The 27911-nt window shown below is 46.0% G+C and overlaps 1 protein-coding gene across 1 annotated transcript in view; it reads left to right on the top strand.

Moving 5' to 3' along the window:
• Positions 1 to 7080: 7080 nt before the first annotated feature.
• chrna9a (cholinergic receptor, nicotinic, alpha 9a) overlaps positions 7081 to 27911 on the top strand; it is a gene marked incomplete at its 3' end in the record, with an annotated part of 47664 nt that continues 26833 nt past the window's right edge. The window contains exons 1-2 of the mRNA XM_084319032.1: positions 7081 to 7215; positions 7883 to 8028. Coding sequence (XP_084175158.1) covers positions 7164 to 7215; positions 7883 to 8028 — 198 coding nt within the window. The 5' untranslated portion in view covers positions 7081 to 7163. The remainder of the gene's footprint in view (positions 7216 to 7882; positions 8029 to 27911) is intronic.

Raw genomic sequence — 27911 nt, 5'->3', positions numbered from 1 at the left:
GTAGCTGGGTCCTTGTCCATTTAGAGCTTTGTACTGTATGTGAAGAGAAGCACCTTAAGCCCTAGCCATATTTTCAGAAAATTCGCCTAAAAATACATACCTAAGTAAATGGAAGATTGCTCCACTTCCACAAGGTCCATTTGCATGTTCTTGGTATCTAGGGACATCTATGGATCTCAGGAAATGTATTCCAAGTTTCAGAAAGATTGTGTCTGTTACTAGGCTTGAGTAAATTGTAATGAACTAAAGGACAATATAAATGTTATTTTTTTTCTTTTCTTTTTTCATCTTTGATGGTGAATAACACCATGCTATCATTGACCAGACGTGAAGAATTACTGGGCTCATTCAGCACCTTCTTGAGATCACATGTGTACAAAAAATCTAAGCAAATGAATAAAGGGCAGATGATTTACAGGGCTTTTTGTAGATACAGTACTGAATTTTGCCATCCGGACACATGCAATTTGAAATATGAATATAGAATATAGAATATCAGGCCTATAAATTACCTTATTATGGCCAAGTCACACATCTATGGATCGGGCCAAATCTTCTCTTTCCAATGGCACAGTTCAATCTGGATTTAGTACCACCAGGCGCCCCTGACAGGGCAGCAAAAACTGTGAATGAAATCAGTAACTTTTTTATAATACCGCCGCCGCCTGGTAGGATGCACCTTCAGATTCCCACTATGCATTTTTCAGCCAACACACAGCACTCTGAGAATGAATAGGGTATTAAAATCGAAACGATCAAAATCAAAAATCAAAAACGACCCAGAAACGTGTTAACACGTGAATGGCACTCAACCATTGGCCGTCAGAAACGTGTTAACACGTGAATGGCACTGGATTTGTTAACAGTCAAGCGAATGGTTGTCGATGGTTTGAAATAAAAAGTTAGTGTCTTGATAACAGAGAAACAACAACAACTAAATCACTAGAAACACGCACCCCCCCCCCCCCCCCCCCCCCTCTCTCTGTATTCTCTGTCTCTTGTGGTTAGAGGTGCTCTGGGGAAGATGTGGATGATGGGAGATGGTGACTTAAGGATGAGAACCAGGTAACCACATCTCAGTTCAACACTGCCAACAAGCAACACAGACACACACTCACTCAACACCTCACTTCAATCCACCAATTATGCATCATGAGTTCAACATGGTTTTAAGGACATGCACAAACCGCTTCACTCACTCACTCACTCTAGCCTAAATATATTTACTGCACTGCCAGTTTTGACAGACCTTTTCAAGACGTAACGTTAATAACGGTTAATAATGTATGAAGGAGCTAATATTTACCTACATTACATTACACATCAGTTATTATATTGATTATATTATCTTATGGTATGAAATCAAAATGTCTACATATGCCCGTTGCTATCTTGTTGACTTCTCTATAGGAGACACGAAGAGAAACTACCTGTGGAGTGGCTGTTTGCCTGGTGTGGTTGCAGCTCTCGAGTTGTACTTCTGAGAGCTCTCTCCCCACAAGCCACCACACGCACACGCCCCATCCCTGCCACTCTCTGTCTGCCTCTCTCTCTCTCTTCTCTTTGATTCTCTCTCTCTCCTCTTTGATTCTCTCTCTCTCCTCTTTGATTATCTCTCTGTCTCTCACTCTCTTTCTGACTCTCCACCTCCCTGTTTTATTTTTCTGTTCTCTCTCTCTCCCTCTCTCTCCCTTGCACACACCAAGTGATGGCCCCTTCACACCTGAGATGATAACTGTAAAAATAACTATTATGACTATCAAACTATTGTTTGAAGTATACAGAATGTCTTGTGTTCATAGCCATCACTATAAACGCAGCCATACAGTTACAGTGTGTGTATCCTGGAGAAATGATGTGTCTTCATAGTTATATAGTCATTGTTTATAGTTCCTAGTTTAACTTTGTGCTTATCACCATGATCGTAACATTATAAATGTTTACTGTACATACAACAACCCTGTCTCTTGTTCCCAGCCTTTCATTGTGTTAACTAACTGTAATTTCACAAGCTTCTCTCTCTTCTCTCTTATACAACCATGACATTCTCTCTCTCATTCACACTGTCTTTCTCTCCCTCTCTCTCTCTCATACACATTCTCTATCTGTCTCTGTTTCTATCTGTTTCTCTCTCTCATTCATGCTGTCTTTCTCTCCCTCTCTCATACACATTCTCTGTCTGTCTCTGTCTGCCTGCCTGCCCTCTCTCTCCCCTCTCTATCTCTCTCTCTCTCTCTCTCTCTCTCTCTCTCTCTCTCTCTCTCTCGCTCTCTCGCTCTCTCTCTCTCTATCACACACACACACACACACACACACACACACACACACACACACACACACACACACACACACACACACACACACACACACACACACACACACACACACACACACACACACACACACACACACACACACACACACACACACACACACACATACACACACACACATACACACACACACACACAGGAAACACCGGTGATAGTTCAAAACCACAGAAGCTGTGTGACACATTAAAAGCCACAGTGCACAGCGCTATAGAACAACACTCCAGCTGTTCACCCTATAGCTTTGTTAGAATATTATAGAGCTTATAGAGCTAAATAATACCAAATAAATTAAGATGATTAGAATGGAAGATTTACAGGCGCCTTATTTGTTTCTTTGAATTCTGTTAGACCCAAGCACTGATCCAAATATGTAAAACATTTAAAAACATATGCATGTTCTGGTTTCTACTACCATTTTCTGTTAAATGTTTGTCAAATAAAAAATTTAACATTGGGCTCAGTGGTTAATTGTTTTAAGAAACACAATTATGGGAATTCTTATCTCCCTTGTCAGAATAAAACAAATTAATCCTTTTGTTATTTAAAATATGTATCTAATGTATAAATGAGAATACTAAAACAAAAGTCCTGTTATTTTTTTCAATAATTACAATAATGATCAAATTGATCAGTCTGAAGTTGCTACCAAAGTATTTGCTAAATGTCACCTTATAGTCTCATAGCATTGATAAAAGGATGTTAAGAAAACTAAATATAAATACATCTTTAAACTACAGGTTCACACCAGGGATGTAGTGAGGGCTATATTAAACTGAATTCAGTTTACTCACCTTTTTATTTGTGAAATAGACTTAAATTTTTTTTTTATCGAAATAAACCAAGGAAAAGATTTAATCACAACATACAGTATTCATAGTATTCTCATTATGTGTTTTACAATCACCTGCTATTTGATTAAAATTACCTGTGGTTTGCAACCAAGATGTCTGAGAATGAATTCTACGAATAGTAAATAATATCTGCCAGTAAGTTATACAAAATAAAAATCACAAAATTATATTCAACATATAATTATATATAGATAGATATATACATCATAGCAATCATAGTTTGTCCATCTCTTTACTTTAGTTTGTATATTTGTATAGTGTTGGGACTTTATTCTTCTTTTTACTTTTTTACTGTGAAGCACATTCTCAGGGGCTCATACAGAACCCAGCATTTCACTGTAATGTACATGTACTTTATACGTGACAAATAAAATAAAACCTGAAACTTGAACTTGAACTCTTTCACATTTTGTTAGCTTTTTAACACTATTTTGGAGCCCAAATGGGTCACAACTCACAACCTGTTTCTCATGGCTCCTCAGTGAGCTCATAATCCCAGGACATTTACTCAATTAGGGTCATGGACTGAATAAAATATTTAAAGCCCCAATCAGGCTTTTAGGACCATATCCATGTATGGTATATTAAGATACATTCTTTAAGAGTCTAATCTGTATACATTGTTTTGTTTGGTCACATGTATGTGGGGGTACAAGCTATTCACATACATTATTGAAGAGTCTGCAGACATGAAATATATATATATTTATTTTTAACCAACTGTATATTGGAAAATAGGTCTGTTAGACTCCAGTGTTTAAAAATATTACCCATTGTAAACAGACCTTTTTCAAAAAAACATGTAACCTGTTGTTTAGTGTTAATCCTTGTGCCAAGAACTCAAACAACCAGAGAATGAAAACAGATCTCCATTCCTAGAATAATGAAAGACCCTCACCACCCCAACAACAGCCTGTTCATGCTGCTGCGGTCAGGCAGACGCCTGCGAATACCAGCTACTAGGACAGAGAGACTTCGGCTCAGCTTCTTCTTCTGCCATCAGAGCCTTGAACACTGAACTCTCCACACACAAGCACACATGAGCACACACACGACACACACACTGTACAGTACACGCTCACACACTAGCAGCCACTTTAACATGAGCAAACACACACTCATGCTGCACACGCTCACACTTATGGTCACTTTACAAAAGGAAAGGTCACTTTAAGAATAGTATAGTATAACTTGAGATTGTATAATATAGCATTGTATAGCAGTGTACATAAAGACCCAGTGCCTCATCCGTAGCTAACAGTGTATTGCACTACAGGACCTAGCATGTCCTACCATGCTCTGTAAATAACTCATGTACATATACCGATATGCCCTACTTTGTTTACTTGTTTATTGCACAATGTCGTTCTATTGGATTCTATTATATATTACTATTGTATTATGCACATCGTTGCGGGCAAGACCCCCCGCATTTCATTGTATACTTGTATGCCGTGACAAATAAAACTCTTGACTTGACTTGACTTGACTAGTTCATGGTGGGGCTAACAGTTGTATATACATTTTAATTACAGATTGGGCCTTTAACAATACCTGCTCTCTGGGATATTTTCCTAAACGGTAATGCAATGCCCAGCATCGTACAGCTCCATTGCTGTAATATATATTTGCCTATTTGCCACAATAGTCATTGTAGAAATACAGCAATATTAATTCCAGCATGATTTCATCAAAGAATGAAAAAAAAGAGAATTAATTAATTCTTGTTTGCTGAACACATCAATAATATTTAAATTAAAATAAAATAATTCTGATACATAATAAATAAAAAATATAGTTCTTTGAGGGTCTAGATCAGGGGTCAGCGACCTTAGGCCACCATTGTGCCACCATTGGCATGCGGTATCTAAACCAATGGCGCGCTAGCAAATGTGTAAGAGAGGAAGCTTTTTAGAAATGTTGAAGTGTCCTCTCATCCCCATACCAACCTCTTTCACAGCCATTGGTAGTTGCACAGCCTGTTATTTATGGTAGGTTGACTGATATATCAGGGATATTTCAGGGTCAGAGCCTCTGTTGTTGTTTCCCGAACATTGAGTGTTAAACGGCATTGTCCAATGTCCAAACCCCCCCACCCCCTCCAAATAGACAGTCTCCTCCCCACCGTATGTATATATTCTCTCCCCACCGTATGTATATTTCTCTCCCACCCACCCACCCCCTCCTAATGTACAGTCTCCTCCCCACCGTATGTATATATTCTCTCCCCACCGTATGTATATTTCTCTCCCACCCACCCACCCCCTCCTAATGTACAGTCCCCTCCCCATCATATGTATATACTCTCTGTCAGGATCTATGGGTAACAGTACTGTATATTTGCATATCATGTCACAAATGTAACAGTACTATATGTCATGTATGTCCCTATGCCATAAATGTCATGTATGTTGTGTATGTCATAAATGTCACTATGAATTGAAAATGGGGGACCCTGATGTAAACAAGACAAACGTCTTTCTCTGGTCTGCATCCCCTTAACAATTGTATGTATTGAGCCGTACTGTATTGTACCCATTCTGCAATCTGTTAAATAAAGTTTTCATTCATTCATTCATTCATTCATTTGAGACCAAACATGAGAAAACTTTAAAGGATGAAGCAGATCCTGAGACGAAAGTGGGGATGGATAGGCCACACTTTGAGGAAACCGGCAACCAGTACTACATGCCAGGCCCTGACTTGGAATCCCCAGGGGAAGCGGAAGAGAGGGCGGCCTAAGAACACCTGGAGGCACTGAGGCGGAGCTCAAGAGACAAGGAACCAGCTGGGGGAGGCAGAAAGCACAGCCCAAAGCCGCGTTGGATGGAGAATAGTCGTAGATGGCCTATGCTCCATTGGGAGCGATGGGCCTAAGTAAGTAAGTAAAGTAAGTAAGCAGACAAGGCTGAATGTGTCCAGGTATGGCAAGCAAGCATCTCATGAAGATGGCAGCATTCTTGTATAGCGTTCTTATACTGTATAATTATGAGAGGAAAATGGTTATTAAAACTATTGCTCCAGTATGCACGTTTCCTATATGGATGGAATAGAATTACAGATCTGTTGGAGATTTACATTTTGATGTGGTGTCATAATTAAACTTAATCTTAACCTTAATGTTGATATGGCACACAGATTAACAAGAACATTTTAAAATGACACTTTGTATCAAAAAGGTTGCTGACCCCTGGTCTAGGTTGTTCTTATGTTGTTCTTTGACTGCTGCAGTGGCTAACTCTGAGGTTTGTCCTTTCGTTAGTCCCTCCTCCTTGGTAACTGACCTCTTTAATGACCTACAGATACATGCAGGGTGAAATCGACTCTGATAGATCTATTGTTGCGCTTTACTGCCTTTACTGCAAAGATGCCTTATTTACAGCGTGAAATCCAATCCCAGATCTGCGCCCCTGTCCATCGCTGTGTGTAGCACGTGATACTTGTAGCTGTGTCCGTGTATTTGGCACATGTGTTGGACATCCCGGATGACCTGGCCAATTGTTCAAAGCCTGTTGATGAGTGTGAATGGCAGCTGTCAGTGCCTGGATAATGCAGTAAGGTGCTGTGTGTGTGTGTGTGTGTTTCATGCAGCTTGTGTCCGTGTACATGAGCAGCTAGGCCTGCAGGCATCGGATTTCACCTTATCCCTCTGTGTGATGTGATACCTTCGTGGTGTGTGCGAGTGGGTGCATGTATGTGTGTATGTGTGTGTGTCAGTGTGCGTGTGTGTGCTAGCCGGCGGTCTTGTTCCAGGACAGCGAGCGCACAGGGGATAATTATGACGAAGGAGTGGCAAATAACAACTAGTGGAGCCATTCAGCGAACTGACAGGATGTCAAATCTTTAGACTTTTCTGTGGTCATGGCCGCAACCTTGGAACAATATGGGACTCCGATAAAAGTGACATTGTGGATTGGAACCAGGTAGTCTTGGTTTGCTGGTTTATTTTGAATTATTGATCCTGTCAGCTCGGGACTGGATGAAGATGAGGAAGGCCGTTCTGATGCTGGGGATCAGCCTGTTGGTACAAGGTCAGTGCTCTACAATGGAACCAGGTTGATATCCACTCATTCCTTGATAGGTAAAGTGTGTGGTGTACTGTGGTATTTAATGGCTAATATTGTTATCTGTCTTAACCGTCTGTCTCTCTGTTTGTCTTCCCCTCCCTCTGTCTCTATCTGTATTCTAATTGTCTTCTTTGTAAAAACAAAACACTCCACTCTGTTGCTTGCTGTGCTCTTCTTTTCCTGTTGCTTTGTCTTTTGGTCTGTACTGTACCATTATCTGTCACTTGTCCATCAATCTTTTTTATTGTTGTATTCCTTTCTTTATTTCTCTGTTCCACACCTATCTATTCTCCTCCCTCCATCTCTCTTCCTCTTTGTCTCATCTGTCTTCCGTTATGCTCTCTCTTTATCTCATACACACTCTGTCTCTATTTCTGTCTGTGTCTCTCTCTCATTCACGCTGTCTTTCTCTCCCTCTCTCTCTCTCTCATACACACTCTATCTGTCTCTGTTTCTGTCTGTTTCTCTCTCTCATTCACGCTGTATTTCTCTCCCTCTCTCTCATACACATTCTCTATCTGTCTCTGTTTCTATCTGTTTCTCTCTCTCATTCATGCTGTCTTTCTCTCCCTCTCTCTCTCATACACATTCTCTGTCTGTCTCTGTCTGCCTGCCCTCTCTCTCTCTCTAGTATCTCATGGTGCCCGGGGTATTTACGCCCAGAAGTTGTTGCATGACTTGATGGAGGGCTACACCAAAGCTCTGAGACCCGTAGAGGACACAGACAAGACGCTTAACGTCACCCTGCAGGTCACCTTGTCACAGATCAAGGATATGGTGAGTAGAGGAAACATGCATCTTACAGTATCACAGACTATGGCAGAGCACAGGAGATGTACAACCCATAGATGTTTACTTCCAAGTTAAAGACCCAATCTGTGATTTTTCTGACCAATATCAACATGTATATTCACGTGACATTCATGAAGACTTTAATTTGTAGATGAAAAATATGCTTTTTGAAACTTCCTTAACCCATTTAAAATGTAAGTCTTTATTTTTCTTCCCCATGAGTTATTTCATGAAAAATTATAAGCACATCTATAGAAGACACAAAATATAACTAAGACTTTCTAGCCCTAGATGACATGACTGATTAGATGAGGTACCACTGTAACTCACAGCTCACTCTGGCACAGATCAAAGTGGGAGTGCAGGAAACGTCTTTACTACCATGTCTATACTAGTATACTACTATGAACTATACTACTACCTACTATGAACTATACTACTACTGTTATGGTTTGTAACCGACCCCAATCGCACAACACAAGACAGGTATGGTGGTTTGCCAAGAAACAGATATTTATTGTGAACAGGGAAAAAAGGGCACTGTCCCTTTAAGGGAGAAAACACAAAGCACTGGAAACACAAGAGGGGAAGGTAAAGTGCCTTTAAGAGGCGGGCAGGAAAAGGGAACACCTTGGGAAAGTAAGGGAACGCCTAAGGGAAGGTTAAGGGAACGCCTTGGGACAGAGGAACTAGAGACTAGGTAAACCAGGGACAAGGAGAACTAGGGAGAGAGGACTAGGGACTAGGAGAACTAGGGATAGAGGACTAGGGACTAGGAGAACTAGGGAAAGAGGACTAGGGACTAGGAGAACTAGGGAAGGAGAACTGGGGACTAGGAGAACTAGGGATAGAGGACTAGGGACTAGGAGAACTAGGGAAAGAGGACTAGGGACTAGGAGAACTAGGGAAGGAGAACTGGGGACAAGGAGAACTAGGGATAGAGGACTAGGGACTAGGAGAACTAGGGAAAGAGGACTAGGGACTAGGAGAACTAGGGAAGGAGAACTGGGGACTAGGAGAACTAGGGATAGAGGACTAGGGACTAGGAGAACTAGGGAAAGAGGACTAGGGACTAGGAGAACTAGGGAAGGAGAACTGGGGACTAGGAGAACAAGGGACAAGGAACTAGCTGGAACTAGAAGGGGAGAACTTGGGACAGGAACTAGGTGGAACTAGAAACAGAGGGGACTGAGGCCCGCGGAGGCGGGCTGGGGTACAGGGAGGAACTGGGGACTGGTGGGAAAACATCTGGGCCGCTCTGCAGGACAGAGGAGAGAGTTAATGCACAAAAGGGAAAAAACAGAGCAGGTGCAGAACAGTCCAAAAAACAAAGTGAACAAAGTAATAATATCTTCGTGTGACAAACACACAGGGGGAGATGTAAAGTCCAAAAATACTATTCTAAGTGAGAACCAAAAACAGAGGCATTACGCTGGGAGATGAAATGTCCAAACTAACTAACAGAGGCAATACGCTGGGAGATGAAATGTCCAAACTAACTAACAGAGGCAATACGCTGGGAGAGTGACATCACAATCAAAACTCACCCAGGCGTATGCGTAAAGGTACAGGAACAGCAGCGGGAACGGGGGCAAGAGGCATTACGCTGAGTGAGTGACATCACAATCAAAACTCACCCAGGCGTATGCGTAAAGGTACAGGGGCAGCAGCGGGAACGGGGGCAAGGGCACTACGCTGAGTGAGTGACATCACAATCAAAACTCACCCAGGCGTATGCGTAAAGGTACAGGGACAGAGTGGTGCAGGAACAGGCAGCGGGGCGAGAGCGTCGCCACCGGGGCGCCGGCTGTCCGAGCCGAGGACAGAGTGGTGCTGGAACAGGCGGCGGTGGCGAGGATGTCGTCCACCGGGTAGCCGCTGTCGGAGCCGAGGAACAGAGTGCGCGCCACACCTTGGTGTGCGCGTCGGAACAGTGGCGGTGGCGAGGGCGTCGTCCACCGGGTAGCCGCTGTCGGAGCCGAGGAACAGAGTGCGCGCCACACCTTGGTGTGCGCGTCGGAACAGTGGCGGTGGCGAGGGCGTCGTCCACCGGGTAGCCGCTGTCGGAGCCGAGGAACAGAGTGGCGCGCCACACCTTGGTGTGCGCGTCGGAACAGAGAGACGCATCGGGGTGCGTCTGCGAGGAGGAGTGTGCCAAGCAGGAAGGTCTGGAAGATGCGCGTCGGCGCGCTGAGGTCTGGAGAGCGTGCCAAGCTCGAGGGTTCTTGGAAGATGCGCGTTGCGCGCTGGTCTGGAGAGCGTGCCAAGCTCGAGCGTCCTTGGAAGATGCGCGTTGCGCGCTGGTCTGGAGAGCGTGCCAAGCTCGAGGGTTCTTGGAAGATGCGCGTTGCGCGCTGGTCTGGAGAGCGTGCCAAGCTCGAGCGTCCTTGGAAGATGCGCGTTGCGCGCTGGTCTGGAGAGCGTGCCAAGCTCGAGCGTCCTTGGAAGATGCGCGTTGCGCGCTGAGGACTGGAGAGCGTCTGCGCTGGTCTGGATGTGCGTCAGGACGAACAGCTGCGCGGGGGTCTGCAGTGGAACGCTGGGGTGCCTCCCGTGGAAGTACAGGGAGCGCAGACCAGTCTCCCCCACAGGCAACGGCGACAGCTGGCGAAGGCTGGAGCAAACATCTCGACGCCGGAGAATGGAACAGCATAGGCAGACAGAGGATCTCCCGAAAGAGTCTAGATGTTTAGAGAATATGACTCGGCAAGTATACAACACGACCCCACGCCGAAACGAGGGGAAGCGCCCTCGTATTTAAAGCCCACAGGGGAACTAATTAGCCTGCCACCACAGGTGCGAGAGATAATAGAATCTCAAACAGGTGTGGCCACTAAGGGTAAGGAACGAGAGGGTGGGGGCTAGAGAGAGTGAGTAGGGAATTCCTAACAGTAGGCTTAAAGAAGACAGAGAATAGGGAATTCCTAACAGTAGGCTTAAAGAAGACAGAGAAAAGGTAGTGAGCAGCGGGCAAAACCTCACAGTATCCCCCCCTCCAACGGGAGCCACCCGGCGACCCAAAACAAATACAGACAGAGTGGCAGGGGGCAAAACAAGAGGTACTGGCCAAGCCAGCAGGGGAAGCCACCACAAGAGTGGGGCTAGCAAAAGAAACAGGGTCGCCGAGGGGTAACTAGGGTAGCAGAGGGGCAACTGGGGGAACTGGTCTAGAGGAACTGGTCTAGAGGAACTGGGTCTAGAGAACTGGGCTAGAGAACCGGGCTAGAGAACTGGTTTAGAGAACTGGTCTAGAGAACTGGTCTAGAGGAACTGGGTCTAGAGAACTGAGGGGCAAGCAGGGTAGCAAAGGGGTAACCATGGAAGCACCGGGAAAGGGCTAGCAGAGGGAAGGTTAGCTGCCAGGGCACTGATAGCTACAGGGCCTATGCTAGCTGTACTGCTACATCAACATAGAGGCTGCGCAAGCTGCCGGAGCCAGGCTAGCAGAGGGAAAGGGTAGCTGCCAGGGCACTGATAGCTACAGGGCCTATGCTAGCTGTACTGCTACATCAACATAGAGGCTGCGCTAGCTGCCGGAGCTAGGCTGGCAGACAGGGCTGGACCAGCATGAGAGCACAAGCTAGCTGGAAGGACAGTCCTAGCTGTGTGAGAAAAACTGACCTTGCTAGCTGAAAGGGCAGTCCTAGCAGTGGGATAAACTACACAAAAAGGTGGAGGCCATGCAGAGGGACCGGGTTAGCTGCTCGGGCCTGGCTAGCTACAGGGCCTATGCCAGCTGCAAGGCTGCATTAACATAGAGGCTGTGCTAACAGCCGGGGCCAAGCTAGCAGACCGGGGCTCTGCTGAGGGACTGGGTTAGCCGCCAGGGCATGGCTAGCTACAGGGGGATCAAACAGGGCAAAACGGGAAGCAAACAGGGGAGCTAACCGGGGAGACTAACAAGCTAAATAGGGGAGTAACAGGCCAACAAGGGAGCTAAACAGGACTAACAGGGAAGCTAAACGGGGCTAACAGGGGAGCTAGAGGGGAGACTAACAAGCTAACAGGGGAGCTAACAGGGCTAACAGGGGAGCTAGAGGGAACAAGAAAAAAAAAGGCAAACTCAACATACACCGTCTGTGCTGGCTGGGGTCGTCGATTTGGTGGGGTCGTACTGTTATGGTTTGTAACCGACCCCAATCGCACAACACAAGACAGGTATGGTGGTTTGCCAAGAAACAGATATTTATTGTGAACAGGGAAAAAAGGGCACTGTCCCTTTAAGGGAGAAAACACAAAGCACTGGAAACACAAGAGGGGAAGGTAAAGTGCCTTTAAGAGGCGGGCAGGAAAAGGGAACACCTTGGGAAAGTAAGGGAACGCCTAAGGGAAGGTTAAGGGAACGCCTTGGGACAGAGGAACTAGAGACTAGGTAAACCAGGGACAAGGAGAACTAGGGAGAGAGGACTAGGGACTAGGAGAACTAGGGATAGAGGACTAGGGACTAGGAGAACTAGGGAAAGAGGACTAGGGACTAGGAGAACTAGGGAAGGAGAACTGGGGACTAGGAGAACTAGGGATAGAGGACTAGGGACTAGGAGAACTAGGGAAAGAGGACTAGGGACTAGGAGAACTAGGGAAGGAGAACTGGGGACAAGGAGAACTAGGGATAGAGGACTAGGGACTAGGAGAACTAGGGAAAGAGGACTAGGGACTAGGAGAACTAGGGAAGGAGAACTGGGGACTAGGAGAACTAGGGATAGAGGACTAGGGACTAGGAGAACTAGGGAAAGAGGACTAGGGACTAGGAGAACTAGGGAAGGAGAACTGGGGACTAGGAGAACAAGGGACAAGGAACTAGCTGGAACTAGAAGGGGAGAACTTGGGACAGGAACTAGGTGGAACTAGAAACAGAGGGGACTGAGGCCCGCGGAGGCGGGCTGGGGTACAGGGAGGAACTGGGGACTGGTGGGAAAACATCTGGGCCGCTCTGCAGGACAGAGGAGAGAGTTAATGCACAAAAGGGAAAAAACAGAGCAGGTGCAGAACAGTCCAAAAAACAAAGTGAACAAAGTAATAATATCTTCGTGTGACAAACACACAGGGGGAGATGTAAAGTCCAAAAATACTATTCTAAGTGAGAACCAAAAACAGAGGCATTACGCTGGGAGATGAAATGTCCAAACTAACTAACAGAGGCAATACGCTGGGAGATGAAATGTCCAAACTAACTAACAGAGGCAATACGCTGGGAGAGTGACATCACAATCAAAACTCACCCAGGCGTATGCGTAAAGGTACAGGAACAGCAGCGGGAACGGGGGCAAGAGGCATTACGCTGAGTGAGTGACATCACAATCAAAACTCACCCAGGCGTATGCGTAAAGGTACAGGGGCAGCAGCGGGAACGGGGGCAAGGGCACTACGCTGAGTGAGTGACATCACAATCAAAACTCACCCAGGCGTATGCGTAAAGGTACAGGGACAGAGTGGTGCAGGAACAGGCAGCGGGGCGAGAGCGTCGCCACCGGGGCGCCGGCTGTCCGAGCCGAGGACAGAGTGGTGCTGGAACAGGCGGCGGTGGCGAGGATGTCGTCCACCGGGTAGCCGCTGTCGGAGCCGAGGAACAGAGTGCGCGCCACACCTTGGTGTGCGCGTCGGAACAGTGGCGGTGGCGAGGGCGTCGTCCACCGGGTAGCCGCTGTCGGAGCCGAGGAACAGAGTGCGCGCCACACCTTGGTGTGCGCGTCGGAACAGTGGCGGTGGCGAGGGCGTCGTCCACCGGGTAGCCGCTGTCGGAGCCGAGGAACAGAGTGGCGCGCCACACCTTGGTGTGCGCGTCGGAACAGAGAGACGCATCGGGGTGCGTCTGCGAGGAGGAGTGTGCCAAGCAGGAAGGTCTGGAAGATGCGCGTCGGCGCGCTGAGGTCTGGAGAGCGTGCCAAGCTCGAGGGTTCTTGGAAGATGCGCGTTGCGCGCTGGTCTGGAGAGCGTGCCAAGCTCGAGCGTCCTTGGAAGATGCGCGTTGCGCGCTGGTCTGGAGAGCGTGCCAAGCTCGAGGGTTCTTGGAAGATGCGCGTTGCGCGCTGGTCTGGAGAGCGTGCCAAGCTCGAGCGTCCTTGGAAGATGCGCGTTGCGCGCTGGTCTGGAGAGCGTGCCAAGCTCGAGCGTCCTTGGAAGATGCGCGTTGCGCGCTGAGGACTGGAGAGCGTCTGCGCTGGTCTGGATGTGCGTCAGGACGAACAGCTGCGCGGGGGTCTGCAGTGGAACGCTGGGGTGCCTCCCGTGGAAGTACAGGGAGCGCAGACCAGTCTCCCCCACAGGCAACGGCGACAGCTGGCGAAGGCTGGAGCAAACATCTCGACGCCGGAGAATGGAACAGCATAGGCAGACAGAGGATCTCCCGAAAGAGTCTAGATGTTTAGAGAATATGACTCGGCAAGTATACAACACGACCCCACGCCGAAACGAGGGGAAGCGCCCTCGTATTTAAAGCCCACAGGGGAACTAATTAGCCTGCCACCACAGGTGCGAGAGATAATAGAATCTCAAACAGGTGTGGCCACTAAGGGTAAGGAACGAGAGGGTGGGGGCTAGAGAGAGTGAGTAGGGAATTCCTAACAGTAGGCTTAAAGAAGACAGAGAATAGGGAATTCCTAACAGTAGGCTTAAAGAAGACAGAGAAAAGGTAGTGAGCAGCGGGCAAAACCTCACAACTACCTACTATGAACTATACTAGTATACTACTATGAACTATACTACTACCTACTATGAACTATACTAGTATACTACTATGAACTATACTACTACCTACTATGAACTATACTACTACCTACTATGAACTATACTACTACCTACTATGAACTATACTAGTATACTACTATGAACTATACTACTACCTACTATGAACTATACTACTACCTACTATGAACTATACTACTATCTACTATGAACTATACTACTACGGCCTACTATGAACTATACTACTACCTACTATGAACTATACTAGTAGGTCTATACTATTATGAACTATACTACTACCTACTATGTCTATACTACTATGAACTATGTCTATACTACTAGGAATTCTACTATTATGGCTATACTACTACCTACTATGTCTATACTACTATGAATTATACTACTATGTCTATACTACTACCTACTATGAACTATAGGCCTACTACCATCTATTATGTCTATACTATTATGTCTTACTACTACTATGTCTATATTACTACTATCTACTGAGGGAGATTTGGAGTGAAGTGAGCCAGGGTCTGGGCTGAGATGCAGAACTGGGTCCATTGTGAAAAGGAAGTACAGAGGCTAGGCTGGCAGGGGGTGAAGAACAGGCACCTTGCATGGTCGCCTCCGCCATCAGTGTGTGAATGTGTGAGTGAATGGGTGAATGTGAGGAACACAAATTGTAAAGCGCTTTGGATAAAAGCGATATATAAATGCACCATTTACTATTTAGGATTCTGGGGGCTAGCTGGCAGGTTAGCAGACTGGAGGCTAGGATGCTGGGGTTTAGCTGGCAGGTTAGCAGACTGGAGGCTAGGATGCTGGGGTTTAGCTGGCAGGTTAGCAGACTGGAGGTTAGGATGCTGGGGTTTAGTTGACAGGTTTGCAGACTGGAGGTTAGGATGCTGGGGTTTAGTTGACAGGTTTGCAGACTGGAGGCTAGGATGCTGGGGTTTAGCTGACAGATTAGCAGACTGGAGATTAGGATGCTGGGGTTTAGCTGACAGATTAGCAGACTGGAGGTTTAGGATGCGGGAAGACAACTGACTGGGTCGCAGGATAAAAGTGAGCATGTGTGTGTGTGCCGCCCATTGCATGTCCCATGTCGTTGCATGCCGAATAAAGACGTCTCTAAGGGGGGGCAGGTGGCGCACGGAGATTACGTTCGTCACCAACACCGGGAGACACTGGATTCGCCTGTTCGAATCCAGCTCCCGGCGTTGCTATCAGCTTGGCTGGCCTCTCACACTGATACAATTGGCTGTATCAGGGGGTGGGAAAAAGCTGAAGGGTGGGTCCTGGGCGTTGTGGACAGCGACCCCTACAGTTCGGTCGGGGCGCCTGCTCAGCAAGGGTTGGAACTAAGGAGAGATAGTGTGGCCTCCCACACGCTACACTCTCCCCGGTGAGAATCTGCGCGGCCAGGTTGGCCTGCCCCAGGCTGCACATGCGTCGGAGGAAAGCATGTGACAGTCTCCGGTCTCCCGGACCAACAGTAGGGGAAAGTACGCAACAACCAGGAAGGGTGGGATGGGGGGGAAATCGGGAAAAAGGAGGGGAAGAAAGATAAAAAAAAAAAAAAAAAAAAAAAAAGACGTCTCTAAAGAGGTCCTGCATTATTATTATTATTATTATTATGCTGCCCCAAGTCAGAAGGCAACTGTTGGATCTTCACAGACAATGACACTAACTTTTAAAACTGCTGCAAAGTCAGGTCTACATCAAAAAACATCTTCCAAAGCACATCATTTGAAGCTGCATTTGAATCGGCATTTGATGTACTGTTTGACTCTTCTTGGAAGGATATAATGGTAGATAATATCTCACCAATCTCATCTGCTGAGTCCATATGTGAATATTGCTTTTATTATGTACTGTTTACATTTGTACAATCGTTGTATATTTTTATATAAATATGTGGTGGTAGTTGGATAGTCTGCTGGTTGGACTAGTAGCTAGTATTAGTTCAGATGGAAACATAGGTCCACGCGCATAGGTTTTTCTTTTTTTCACCACCAGTTTTTTCTTAACCCTTGAAGTGTCTATTTTAAGATTCTGCCGGGCTAACAGGTTGAAATAATGTCCCATGGGGTTTATTTTTAACCCTTTATTACAGCTATCCTGAACCAGAACCTGAATAAGAAGAAAACAGCATCACTTTTGAAGTTAAATTAACAACATATAGAGACAAATGAAATGGATCCACTTTTTCTCCTTATTTTTTTTCTATTTTTCTCCCATCCCAATTTCGCTGTTTCCAATTCTCCCCTCCCCTGTCTTGAACGTTGCTCGCATATGCCCCCCACAGGTCGGTCGTAGGGAGGATAGAAGCCTTGCATCACGTGTCCCCTCCGGTACACGAGGAGGCAGCCTGTAACATCTTTTCATCTGCCAGCGCGGACTCTCATTGGCGAGGTGTAACGTGTGGGAGGCTCACACTACCCCCGCTATTTCCTGTCTCTGCTGTGCAGGCGTCCCCCAACCGACCTGTAGGAGTCGCTGTCCACAAGGTCCAGATTACCACCCATCGACTTCCACCCACTGACTCTGCCAATTGAGCCAGTATGACGGCCGGCCCAAGCCGGAGGAAACGCCGACAGCCGGATTTGAACCCGGTGTCTCTTGCGTTGGTGACGAGCACAATGTCCGCTGCGCCACCCAGCCGCCTAGATTCAAACGCATCTTGATTCTATTTCAGGACAAAAAAAGCTGAAAAAATGTATATCACATCTCTATTTTCCCTTTTTACTAAAATGTAGTGCATTGGACAAGATACATTTAGGTTAATATTGGAAATAATGTTGTAAAATTTATTTGTAAGGCCCGACAACACACGTTAATGTCCCCATGGGCCGGACACGTCTTCTTTAAACAAGTCAAGAAGAAACATCACAATAAATCAAGAACAAAACAAAAACACCATGAAGTCCAAAAAATGTATAAAAAAATTAATGCAACACTCCCAGACATTAATGCAAACTCCCCACGCGAAGGTAAGGAAAAACTCACTAAAACCTAGCACTAGGAAAAAATGCACCACAGGCAATGTGGAGGAGAGAAACCTTAGAAGGGCCGTTCAAGGGGGGATCTCCCTTCTTAGATGCCGGTGATAGTAGTGTTGCAATAAAACAGGCGAAACAGTTGGTAAGCATGCACACATATGTGTAATGAAACACAGATAAGTGCATGCAATAGCAACTGAACATTTTGAAAGATTGAAAAATAAAGCTGATGGCGGATCTATTTGAGGCATGGGGGCGGCGCAGAGAGGGTCGAATCCTCCCGGTCATCATCACAGGACATCCACCACTCCGGTCATCACCATGAGACAACCACTCACAGGGAGACAGGGAGACGGGACAGGCGTTAGACAGTTCACGTGATTGTGATGGGGGCGGACATAGCAATAGATACATGTGGTAAGCATATATGTGAATAGAATAGATATATGTAGTAAGCATATTATGTGAATAGAATAGAAGTACTTAACCCAGCAATGAACTCAAGGTCTAAACCACGTTGACAGACCATGGACAGAAGGCGGTAAGAAGCTGATCCACTGCCTCGGTGGTGCATGTAGAACAGTCACTGCAATCTTGGCCAATACCCCGAGACATCCACCACCTTGGTCAACACTATGAGACAACCACTCAGAGAGATGGGGAGATGGGGGGGTTGGGGACAGAGAGTTCCCATGTTTTAAAAATTTTTATCAAATCTTTTTTATTTTCCTTTTTTCAACATGAATCAAGACAACACAATACAGTAACAACACCAATAAACAAGACATCAAGGGACAACAATAGCAATAATAATAATAACAACAACAATAACAACAATGACAAGACCATCAATCAAATTAGAACAATGAAAAAACAAAATAGACATATATAAACTAAATATATAAATGAAAGGAATATATATATATACCCCTATTATTGCACCATAAGGCGAGACCACCTGAGCACCCATCATCTCCATTTTGCATTTGATATATTGAAAATATTTTACTTTTTGTGTTTTTTATTAACAATAATTTGTGATGCCATCACACAAACTAGCATTTAAAGGGTAAAATTTCAAAAATTCCTGCACCAGAATGCTTTTGTAACAAAATAATTGTGTGTGTGTGTGTGTGTGTGTGTGTGTGTGAGAGAGAGAATGACAATTGCTTGCTGTGTGATAGAGATAGAGAGAGAATTAAGTACATTAGCTGAAATACAGTTGTTCTTAATTTTCTCACTTGCTATGTGAGAATGTTAGTTATTATGTTCTCAATGCCCCTTGCATTGTATGAGTTGTGTGGAAGCGTTTGCTAGTTCTAGTGCTATCCCTTTGTACATTGTGGCTGTCTGACAAAAGTTAACAATAAATAATGGTATTAGGAATACATTTGCCTCCTGCGTGAACTGTGCATAGCTGAATAGACTGTATTTTAACGCCGGTCATATGGTGGTACTTGGAGAGCCAGCTACGTTCTCAGGTGGTACTTGGTGTAAAAAGTTTGAGAACCACTGGGTTAGGACATTTACAGGGGCCAGTTTCGAATTGCAGTCTCCCGTAGGTGTTCTTTGAGAGTGTTTTTGAAAGTGGGTAGTGATTCACATTCCTTTACAGCTTTGGGTAGGGCGTTCCACATTGATGTGGCATAATAAACGTGTTTAGTCCCTTGTTTGAGCCGAATCTGGGTTTAACATGATTTGTGGAGCTCCCTCTGGTGTTATGATCGTGGTATTCACTGACCTTTGGGAAGTATTTTGACATGTACATGGGTACCTTGGTCGTGTAGTGTATCTTGTAGACCAGGCCCATTGCAAGTTGCTGTACTCTGTCGTCTACTCTAAGCCATCCTAGGTTGTCAAAGTGGGCAGGGGTGAGGTGGGTTCTAGGAGTAAGGTCAAGCAGTAGTCTGACCAGTTTGTTTTGAGATGTTTGTAATTTTGTTTTTAGCGCCTTTGAGGTGCTTTGGTACCATGAGGCGCAAGCATAGCCGCAGTACCCTTGAATGAGTGCTCCTGCCAGAGTCTTCAGGGTATTCTTGTTTACCAGTGAGCAGATCCGGTACAAGAACCGAGTTCGTTGGTTGACTTTTTCTATTACATTGGATGCCATTTTGTCACAGGAAAGATTAGCCTCTAGGATGGAACCCAGGTAGGTAATTTCTTCTTTCCTTGTGACAATATTGTCACCCACTGCAACCGAGAAGCCGTCGGTCTTGCTGAGCCTGTCATTCGAACCGAAGAGAATGGACTCTGTTTTTCCCATGTGTAATGATAGTTTGTTATCAGCGAGCCATATGCAGATCCTGCCTAGTTCCGAGCTGAGGGTTTTTTCAACCTGTAACTTGTTCCTGTCAGAGACCAGCAGGGCTGAGTCGTCCGCAAACAGGAACAAGTTGCAGTCACAAGCTGACGACATGTCATTTGCATAAATTAGGAACAGTAGTGGTCCTAGTATGCTTCCTTGTGGAACACCACAGCTCACTGTGAGGGGGGGGGGGATAGGGTACTGTTTACCTCCACCATCTGTTCTCTCCCCTCCAGGCAGGATTGCATCCAGCTCACTGATAGACTATCAAAACCAATTGCTTTTAGCTTGTCAATCAGAATGGTGTGATTGACAGTGTCGAAGGCCTTTTGTAGGTCCAGCATGACCATGCCGCAGTATTTGCCCACGTCCACCTCTTGTTTGATGTGGTCGTTTAAATAGAGAAGGCATGTGTCAGTGGAGTGGGATGTTCTGAAGCCAGATTGGAATTCGTGGATTCGATTTTTTTCGCAAGGTACTTTTTGACCTGTTCGTATACTTCTTTCCATGACTTTCGAGATGGAGGTAAGGATAGAAACAGGGCGGTAGTTACCTGGGTCTAATTTACTGCCCTTTTTGTGCAGGGGTGTTACTCTCGCAATTTTGAAGTCCTTGGGGACGTGTCCCTGTTTTATGGAGAGGTTTATTATGTGTGTGATGACTGGGGTGATGGCGGCTGCTGAGTCTCTGAGGAATTTGGAGGGGATGTTGTCATGGCCAGTGGCCTTGTTAGGTTGGAGGGCACTTAGTTTTTTGAGTACCTCATCTGTTGTTACCATTTCCAGTTTGAAGTCGTCTTTGTGGACCCCTAGGTTCTTGTAGTATGCTACTATGTGTTCTACCCCATAATGCCCTGAGTGGGAGGGTAGTTTGTTTACCAGTGTTGTGGCTATGTTTGTGAAGAAAATGTTTAAGTAATTGGCTACATCCAGCTTGTCTGTGATGAGCGTGTTGTCCGTCTTTATGTTTATGTTTGAGAATCTGGTTTTAAGTTTTTTACTGCAGCCTAGTTGATTATTGAGTAATTTCCAAAGTTCACATGGTTTGTTTTTGTTTTCCTCAGTTTTGTCATTGATGATTTTTTTTTTGCTGTTTTGATCATGGAGTTTACGTCATTTCTTAGTCTGTTAACAATGTTCATCAAAGTGTTGCGTGTTACAGTGTAGGTTAGTTTATTAGGACAAGTGCATGACAGTAAGGTTAGTTAGGGTTAGATTTTTTATTATTATTATTTTCTTTTCTCATTATTTCAGATAATGGTTGAAGAAGTGCGTCTTTAGTCGACGGCGAAAGATTGGACGGGATTCGGCTGTCCTAACTGGGGTGGGTAGTTCATTCCACCATTGTGGGGCAAGGACTGAGAATAGGCGGCTTCTCTTTGATGACCCTCCCGGAGCTTGGATAGGAGTAGGTCTGAGGCGTCCAGAAGATGCAGAGCGTAGGGGTCTTGAGGGTGTGTAGTTAGAGACCATTGACCGGAGGTAGGCGGGAGCGGTTCCCTTTGCCGCACGGTATGCTAGGTCGAGGGCCTTGAATTATTAAATAGAGGGGAAAGCGTGTGCCACCGATGGCGGTTAGTACACACTTTCTGGGTGTCCTGCCAAGTCTGGATCACATGTGTGATAAGAGGGCCAAATCGTAATTTGCATTGCTTAATTGAAAGGTTGGTATACACAATATCCTGAAGTCTATATGGGGACACTATCTTCTCCTCCAATGGTGGCCAGGACATGGCTACTTGAGCGTCAAACCAAGTGATCAGAGGTCTCAAAGAAAAAGCTTGAAAATAATATTTGAAGTCTGGAAATGCTAAACCCCCATCGAGTTTACTCCTATGGGCAGTGGATCTCTTTAAGCGCAGGTGTTTGTTGTTCCAGACGAATTTATATGAGGCAGAGTGCAATTTCTGCCAGTAACCAACAGGAGGAGGTAAATTCTGGGTAAAATATTCATTTTAATTATTGACGCACGGGCCTGTAATGAATTCTTTAATTTGGACCATCTGTTTTTTTTTATCCACTTTTTCTCCCATTTTCAATTTTTCTCCCATCCCAATTTCGTATCGTCCTATTCAACTCTCCCCTGTCTCGAACGCTGTTTCTTGCCTCCCACAAGCCGGCTGCAATGTGGACGAAGCCATACATAGCACGAATCCCCTCCGATACTCGAAGTAGCAGCCGTCGCATCTTTTTTCACCTGCGCGGCGCGATCTTTCAGCGTCAGGGGTCTGCGCTTTGGAGGGACGCCGCCCCCATCGCTTCTTGATTCTACTGCGCAGGCGCACCAACCGACCTGTAGGAGTCGCTGTCCACAACGTCCGATCCCCACCCCTCAGTTTTCCCTCCCCCTAATACTGCCAATTGTATTAGTACGGACGACCAGCCAAACTGAAAACAATGTGGAGAGCTGGGTTCGAACCCAGCGTCTCCAGCATTGGTGGTGAGTGCCTTGCCCACTGCACCACCTAGCCACCCAATTTGGACCATCTGTTGAAGTCATTCGTAATCCTGTCACTCAAGCTGGAGTAATTATACCTCACCGTCTGGCTAATAGCGGGGAATATTTCAATCCTGAGACATTTAAAGTGCTCCACCATAAGCAATAATATGTTTGCAGGGAGGATGTTAGCCTTCGCAGGCTCATTAAGTGGAAGAAAGGCAGATTTTGGCCAGTTGATCTTAAAGCCGGGTAGGCTGCCAAACTCATCTAATACGCTGAGAAGATGAGGTAGAGAGATGGCGGGATTTTGCATAAATAAGAGTACATCATCTGCGTATAAGCTGATATGTGAAGTGTGCCCTGAATTGAAACAGGAGATATAATTTATTGAGCTAGAGGTTCGAGGGATAAGGCGAAAAGTCCGGGACTAAGAGGACAACCCTGTCTAGAAGAGCGCGAGACAGAGAAGAGTGGCGGGCAGAACTTCCCTGTTAAGATCATGGCTGAAGGCCCTGTGTAGAGAACTTTGATCATATGAATGAAACCCTCACCTAACCCCATCCTTCTAAGAACTGCCCACAAATAAGACCACTCCAATCTGTCAAAGGCTTTCATTGCGTCCAAGGACATGACAGCTGTAGGAACTGCGACATCCTTGCTGGCATCAATCACGTGCAGTAACTGTCTGATGTTGTCAGTAACCAGGCGGCCTCTTATAAAGCCGGTCTGATCAGGGTGAACTAGAGATGTCATATGTCTTTGAAGTAGGGTGGCTAGAACCTTGGCATATAGCTTAAGATCGGCTCCGAGGAGACTTAAGGGCCTATAGCTGCCACATTCGGTGGGGTCCTTATCTTTCTTGAGTAAAACAGATATAAGCGCCATATTGACATCTCTGGAAAAATTGCCTTCTTCGATTGAGTGTAAAATCATTGAAAGTAATAAGGGACCGAGTACATCCCAGAATGCAAGATACAGAGTTCCGGTGGAATACTGTCCCAACCGGGAGCCTTGCCCTGTTGCATATCAGCAATCGCCTCCCTAAGCTCATCTAGTGTGATAGGTGCAGCTAACTGCGTCATCTTCTGAGACCTGTGGTAAGTTGATTTGATTAAGAAAGTCCTCCAGCTTAGTATGATCAAAGACCACCTCTTGTACAGGTTGGAATAAAAAGAGCGAAATGTATCATAATCTTTTTGGGATTAAGATAAGATAAGATATTCCTTTATTGATCCCCTTGGGGAAATTCAGGCATCATAGCAGCATGGGGGAAGGGGGGGTGGTACAGGTAGTAAAAACAACACAGGCAGTGTAAACAATTAGTTCAATCAGGTCAATATAATTTACTATCTAACTAGCTGGAGAAAAAAAAAATCACATTATTCACAGTGTCACATAAGGTGCAGTATGCATAAGGTAGTGTTATAATTTACTATCTACTGAGTATACATTATTCACAGTATCACAGTATCCACTGAAATATACATTATTCACAGTATCACAGTATCCACATAAGGTGCAGTATGCCTAAGGTAGTGTAGGTTGTCCTCCTTGGGTTCCTATAAGTCCCAGGTCAATGTCTGGTAGCAGTCACTGCCCCCTGTTGTGGAGCCTGGAGGCTGCTAGTCGCTGCCCACTGTTGTGGAGCCTGATGGCCGCTGGTATGAAGGACTGTCCGAGGCGGTTAGTTGAGTGTCGGGGGGGAATGAGTCTGTGGCTGAACGAGCTTCTCATCTTGACTAGCTCGTCGTAGAGGGGGTGGTATGTTTCAAGTTCAAGTTTCTTTAATAGTTGTCATACAGAAGTACAGAATACTTTTATACAAAATGCTTCTTACTGTTACGCTCCAGAGACTGTGCTAGACAAGATAAGTATCAAATAACATAGTATAGCATGTAAATTAGAAGTAGAAAATGAGGTCACAGTGTTCAGTATAGACATATGTACAATGTTCGATGCAGAATAGACGTAACTGAGTTACCATATAATATACAATACTATGCAGTGTACTAATATACAATACTATATAGTGCAAAGCAGAAATGGGATGAGGTACAATTTAGGTACAATTTACAGTAAGGTGTACGAGTTGTAGTGCAATCCTTTATCAATAAATATAAAGTGTGGGGAGTGGGTGCTACAGTGTGTTTGTTTAAAGTGAGTGTGTGCTATAAAGTGTGGGGAGTGGGTGCTACAGTGTGTTTGTTTAAAGTGAGTGTGTGCTATAAAGTGTGGGGAGTGGGTGCTACAGTGTGTTTGTTTAAAGTGAGTGTGTGCGTGTGGATGTGTGTGCTATGCGCGTTTGATGGTTGTTGTGTAGTGTTCATTGTTCGTTGAGCAGCCTGATGGCCTGGGGATAGAAGCTTCTTCTGAGTCTTTCTGTGCTCGCCTTGAGACTCCGGTATCGCTTGCCTGACCGCAGCAGTTCAAAGAGGCAGTTGTTCGGGTGACTGGAGTCCTTAATGATTCTCTTAGCCTTGCCCCTGCACCGCTTGTTTTAAATGTTCTGGAGGGTGGGGAGCCCCCCTCCAATTGTGCGTTCGGCTGAACGCGTCACTCTTTGTAGTCTGCTTCGGTCTTGTGCAGTGCTATTCCCAAACCAGGAGGTGATGTTGCCAGTCAGGATGCTCTCTATTGTACATGAGTAGAAGTTCTTAAGGATCTTCTGACTGACTTGGAACTTCCTTAGGCGCCTGAGGAAGTAGAGGCGTTGTTGTGCCTTCTTCACAACACTGTCAATGTGTGTGGTCCATGTCAAGTCCTCGGATATGTAGGCTCTGAGGTACTTAAAGCTGTTCACTCTCTCAACCGGTGCCCCGTCGATGCTGAGTTTCAAGTTTCAAGTTTCTTTAATAGTTGTCATACAGAAGTACAGAATACTTTTATACAAAATGCTTCTTACTGTTACGCTCCAGAGACTGTGCAAGACAAGATAAGTATGAAATAAAATAACATAGTATAGCATGTAAATTAGAAGTAAAAAAAAAATGAGGTCACAGTGTTCAGTATAGACATATGTACAATGTTCGATGCAGAATAGACGTAACTGAGTTACCATATAATATACAATACTGTGCAGTGTACTAATACAATACTATATAGTGCAAGGCAGAAATGGGATGAGGTGCAATTTAGGTACAATTTACAGTGGGTGTACGAGTTGTAGTGCAAATCCTTTATCAATAAATATAAAGTGTGTTTGTGTGGTTTAAGTGAGTGTGTGCGTGTGGGTGTGTGTGCTGTGTGCATTTGATGGTTGTTGCATAGTGTTTATTGTTCGTTTAGCAGCCTGATGGCCTGGGGATAGAAGCTTCTTCTGAGTCTTTCTGTGCTCGCCTTAAGACTCCGGTATCGCTTGCCTGACCGCAGCAGTTCAAAGAGGCAGTTGTTCGGGTGGCTCGAGTCCTTAATAATTCTCTTAGCCTTCCCCCTGCACCGCTTGTTGTAAATGTTCTGGAGGGTGGGAAGCCCCCCTCCAATTGTGCGTTCGGCTGAACGTGTCACTCTTTGTAGTCTGCTACGGTCTTGTGCAGTGCTATTCCCAAACCAGGAGGTGATGTTGCCAGTCAGGATGCTCTCTATTGTACATGAGTAGAAGTTCCTAAGGATCTTCTGACTGACTTGGAACTTCCTTAGGCGCCTGAGGAAGTAGAGGCGTTGTCGTGCCTTCTTCACAACACCGTCAATGTGTGTGGTCCATGTCAAGTCCTCGGATATGTGGGCTCCGAGGTACTTGAAACTGTTCACTCTCTCAACCGGTGCCCCATCGATGCTGAGGGGGCTGTAGTCCTTGACCCCCGACCTCCTGAAGTCCACAATCATCTCTTTTGTTTTGCTGACGTTCAGGGAGAGGCAGTTCTCCTGACACTACTGTGACAGATTCTCTACCTCTTCCAAGTAGGCCCTCTCGTCGTTGGCGTTGTCGTGCCTTCTTCACAACACTGTCAATGTGTGTGGTCCATGTCAAGTCCTCGGATATGTGGGCTCCGAGGTACTTGAAACTGTTCACTCTCTCAACCGGTGCCCCGTCGATGCTGAGGGGGCTGTAGTCCTTGACCCCCGACCTCCTGAAGTCCACAATCATCTCTTTTGTTTTGCTGACGTTCAGGGAGAGGCAGTTCTCCTGACACCACTGTGACAGATTCTCTACCTCTTCCAGGTAGGCCCTCTCGTCGTTGGCGTTGTCGTGCCTTCTTCACAACACTGTCAATGTGTGTGGTCCATGTCAAGTCCTCGGATATGTGGGCTCCGAGGTACTTGAAACTGTTCACTCTCTCAACCGGTGCCCCGTCGATGCTGAGGGGGCTGTAGTCCTTGACCCCCGACCTCCTGAAGTCCACAATCATCTCCTTTGTTTTGCTGACGTTCAGGGAGAGGCTGTTTTCCTGGCACCATCCCGCCAGGACCTTGACCTCATCCAGGTAGGCCCTCTCGTCGTTTGCAGAGATCAGGCCCACCACCACTGTGTCGTCAGCAAATTTGATGATTGTGTTGCTACTCCGCTGAGCCACACAGTCGTGTGTGTACAGGGAGTAGAGGAGGGGACTCAGAACACAGCCCTGGGGGGCCCCTATGTTGAGGGTGATGGATGAGGAGGTGCAGTTGCCTGCTCTCACCACCTGGGGTCTGCCCGTCAGGAAGTCCAAGACCCACTGGCAGAGGTCATAGTTCAAGCCCAGGTCCCTGAGCTTGGCTATGAGTTTGGAGGGGACTATGGTATTGAATGCCGAGCTGTAGTCGATGAATAGCATTCTCACATAGTTCCCCTTCCTCTTGTCCAGGTGTGATGCTGCTGTGTGCAGCACATGGGCTATGGCGTCCTCCGTGGACCTGTTGGGGCGGTATGCAAATTGCAGGGGGTCCATGTTGATGGGGAGGGAGGAGCAGATGTAGCCCTTTACTAGCTTCTCAAAGCACTTCATGGCTATGGAGGTGAGAGCTACAGGGCGGTAGTCGTTGAGGCAAGCAGGCTTGGATTTCTTGGGTACAGGGATAATAGTGGACTTCTTCAGGCAGGTGGGGATGACAGCCTGTTCTAAGGACAGGTTAAATATGTCAGTGAATACCGGGGCCAGTTGGTCGGCACAGACTTTTAGGACGCGGCCGGGGATGCCGTCCAGTCCTGCTGCCTTCCTGATATTCACTTTTTTAAAGGTCCGCCTCACCTCATGCTCTGTTACCCTGAACACTGAGTCTCCATCAGCAGCAGACCCCCCCCCCCCCATTGCCGTGGCTTGTGGGCTGGTGTTGTTATTACCAGCATCAAACCTCGCATAGAAGGTATTGAGGTCATTTGCTAAGGAGATGTCACTGTTCAGTTTGAGGGAGGTGCCTTTGTAGTCTGTCATCGTTTTGAGCCCCTGCCACATAGCTCTGGAGTCGGCCTGTTCAAACTGGAGTTCAATTTTAGCCCTGTAGCGCCGTTTTGCCTCTAT

The sequence above is a fragment of the Notolepis coatsorum genome (genome assembly GCF_963971535.1).
Source record: "Notolepis coatsorum genome assembly, chromosome: 7".
Classification (NCBI taxonomy): Eukaryota; Metazoa; Chordata; class Actinopteri; order Aulopiformes; family Paralepididae; genus Notolepis; species Notolepis coatsorum.
This window is presented reverse-complemented; position numbering and strand designations above follow the sequence as displayed.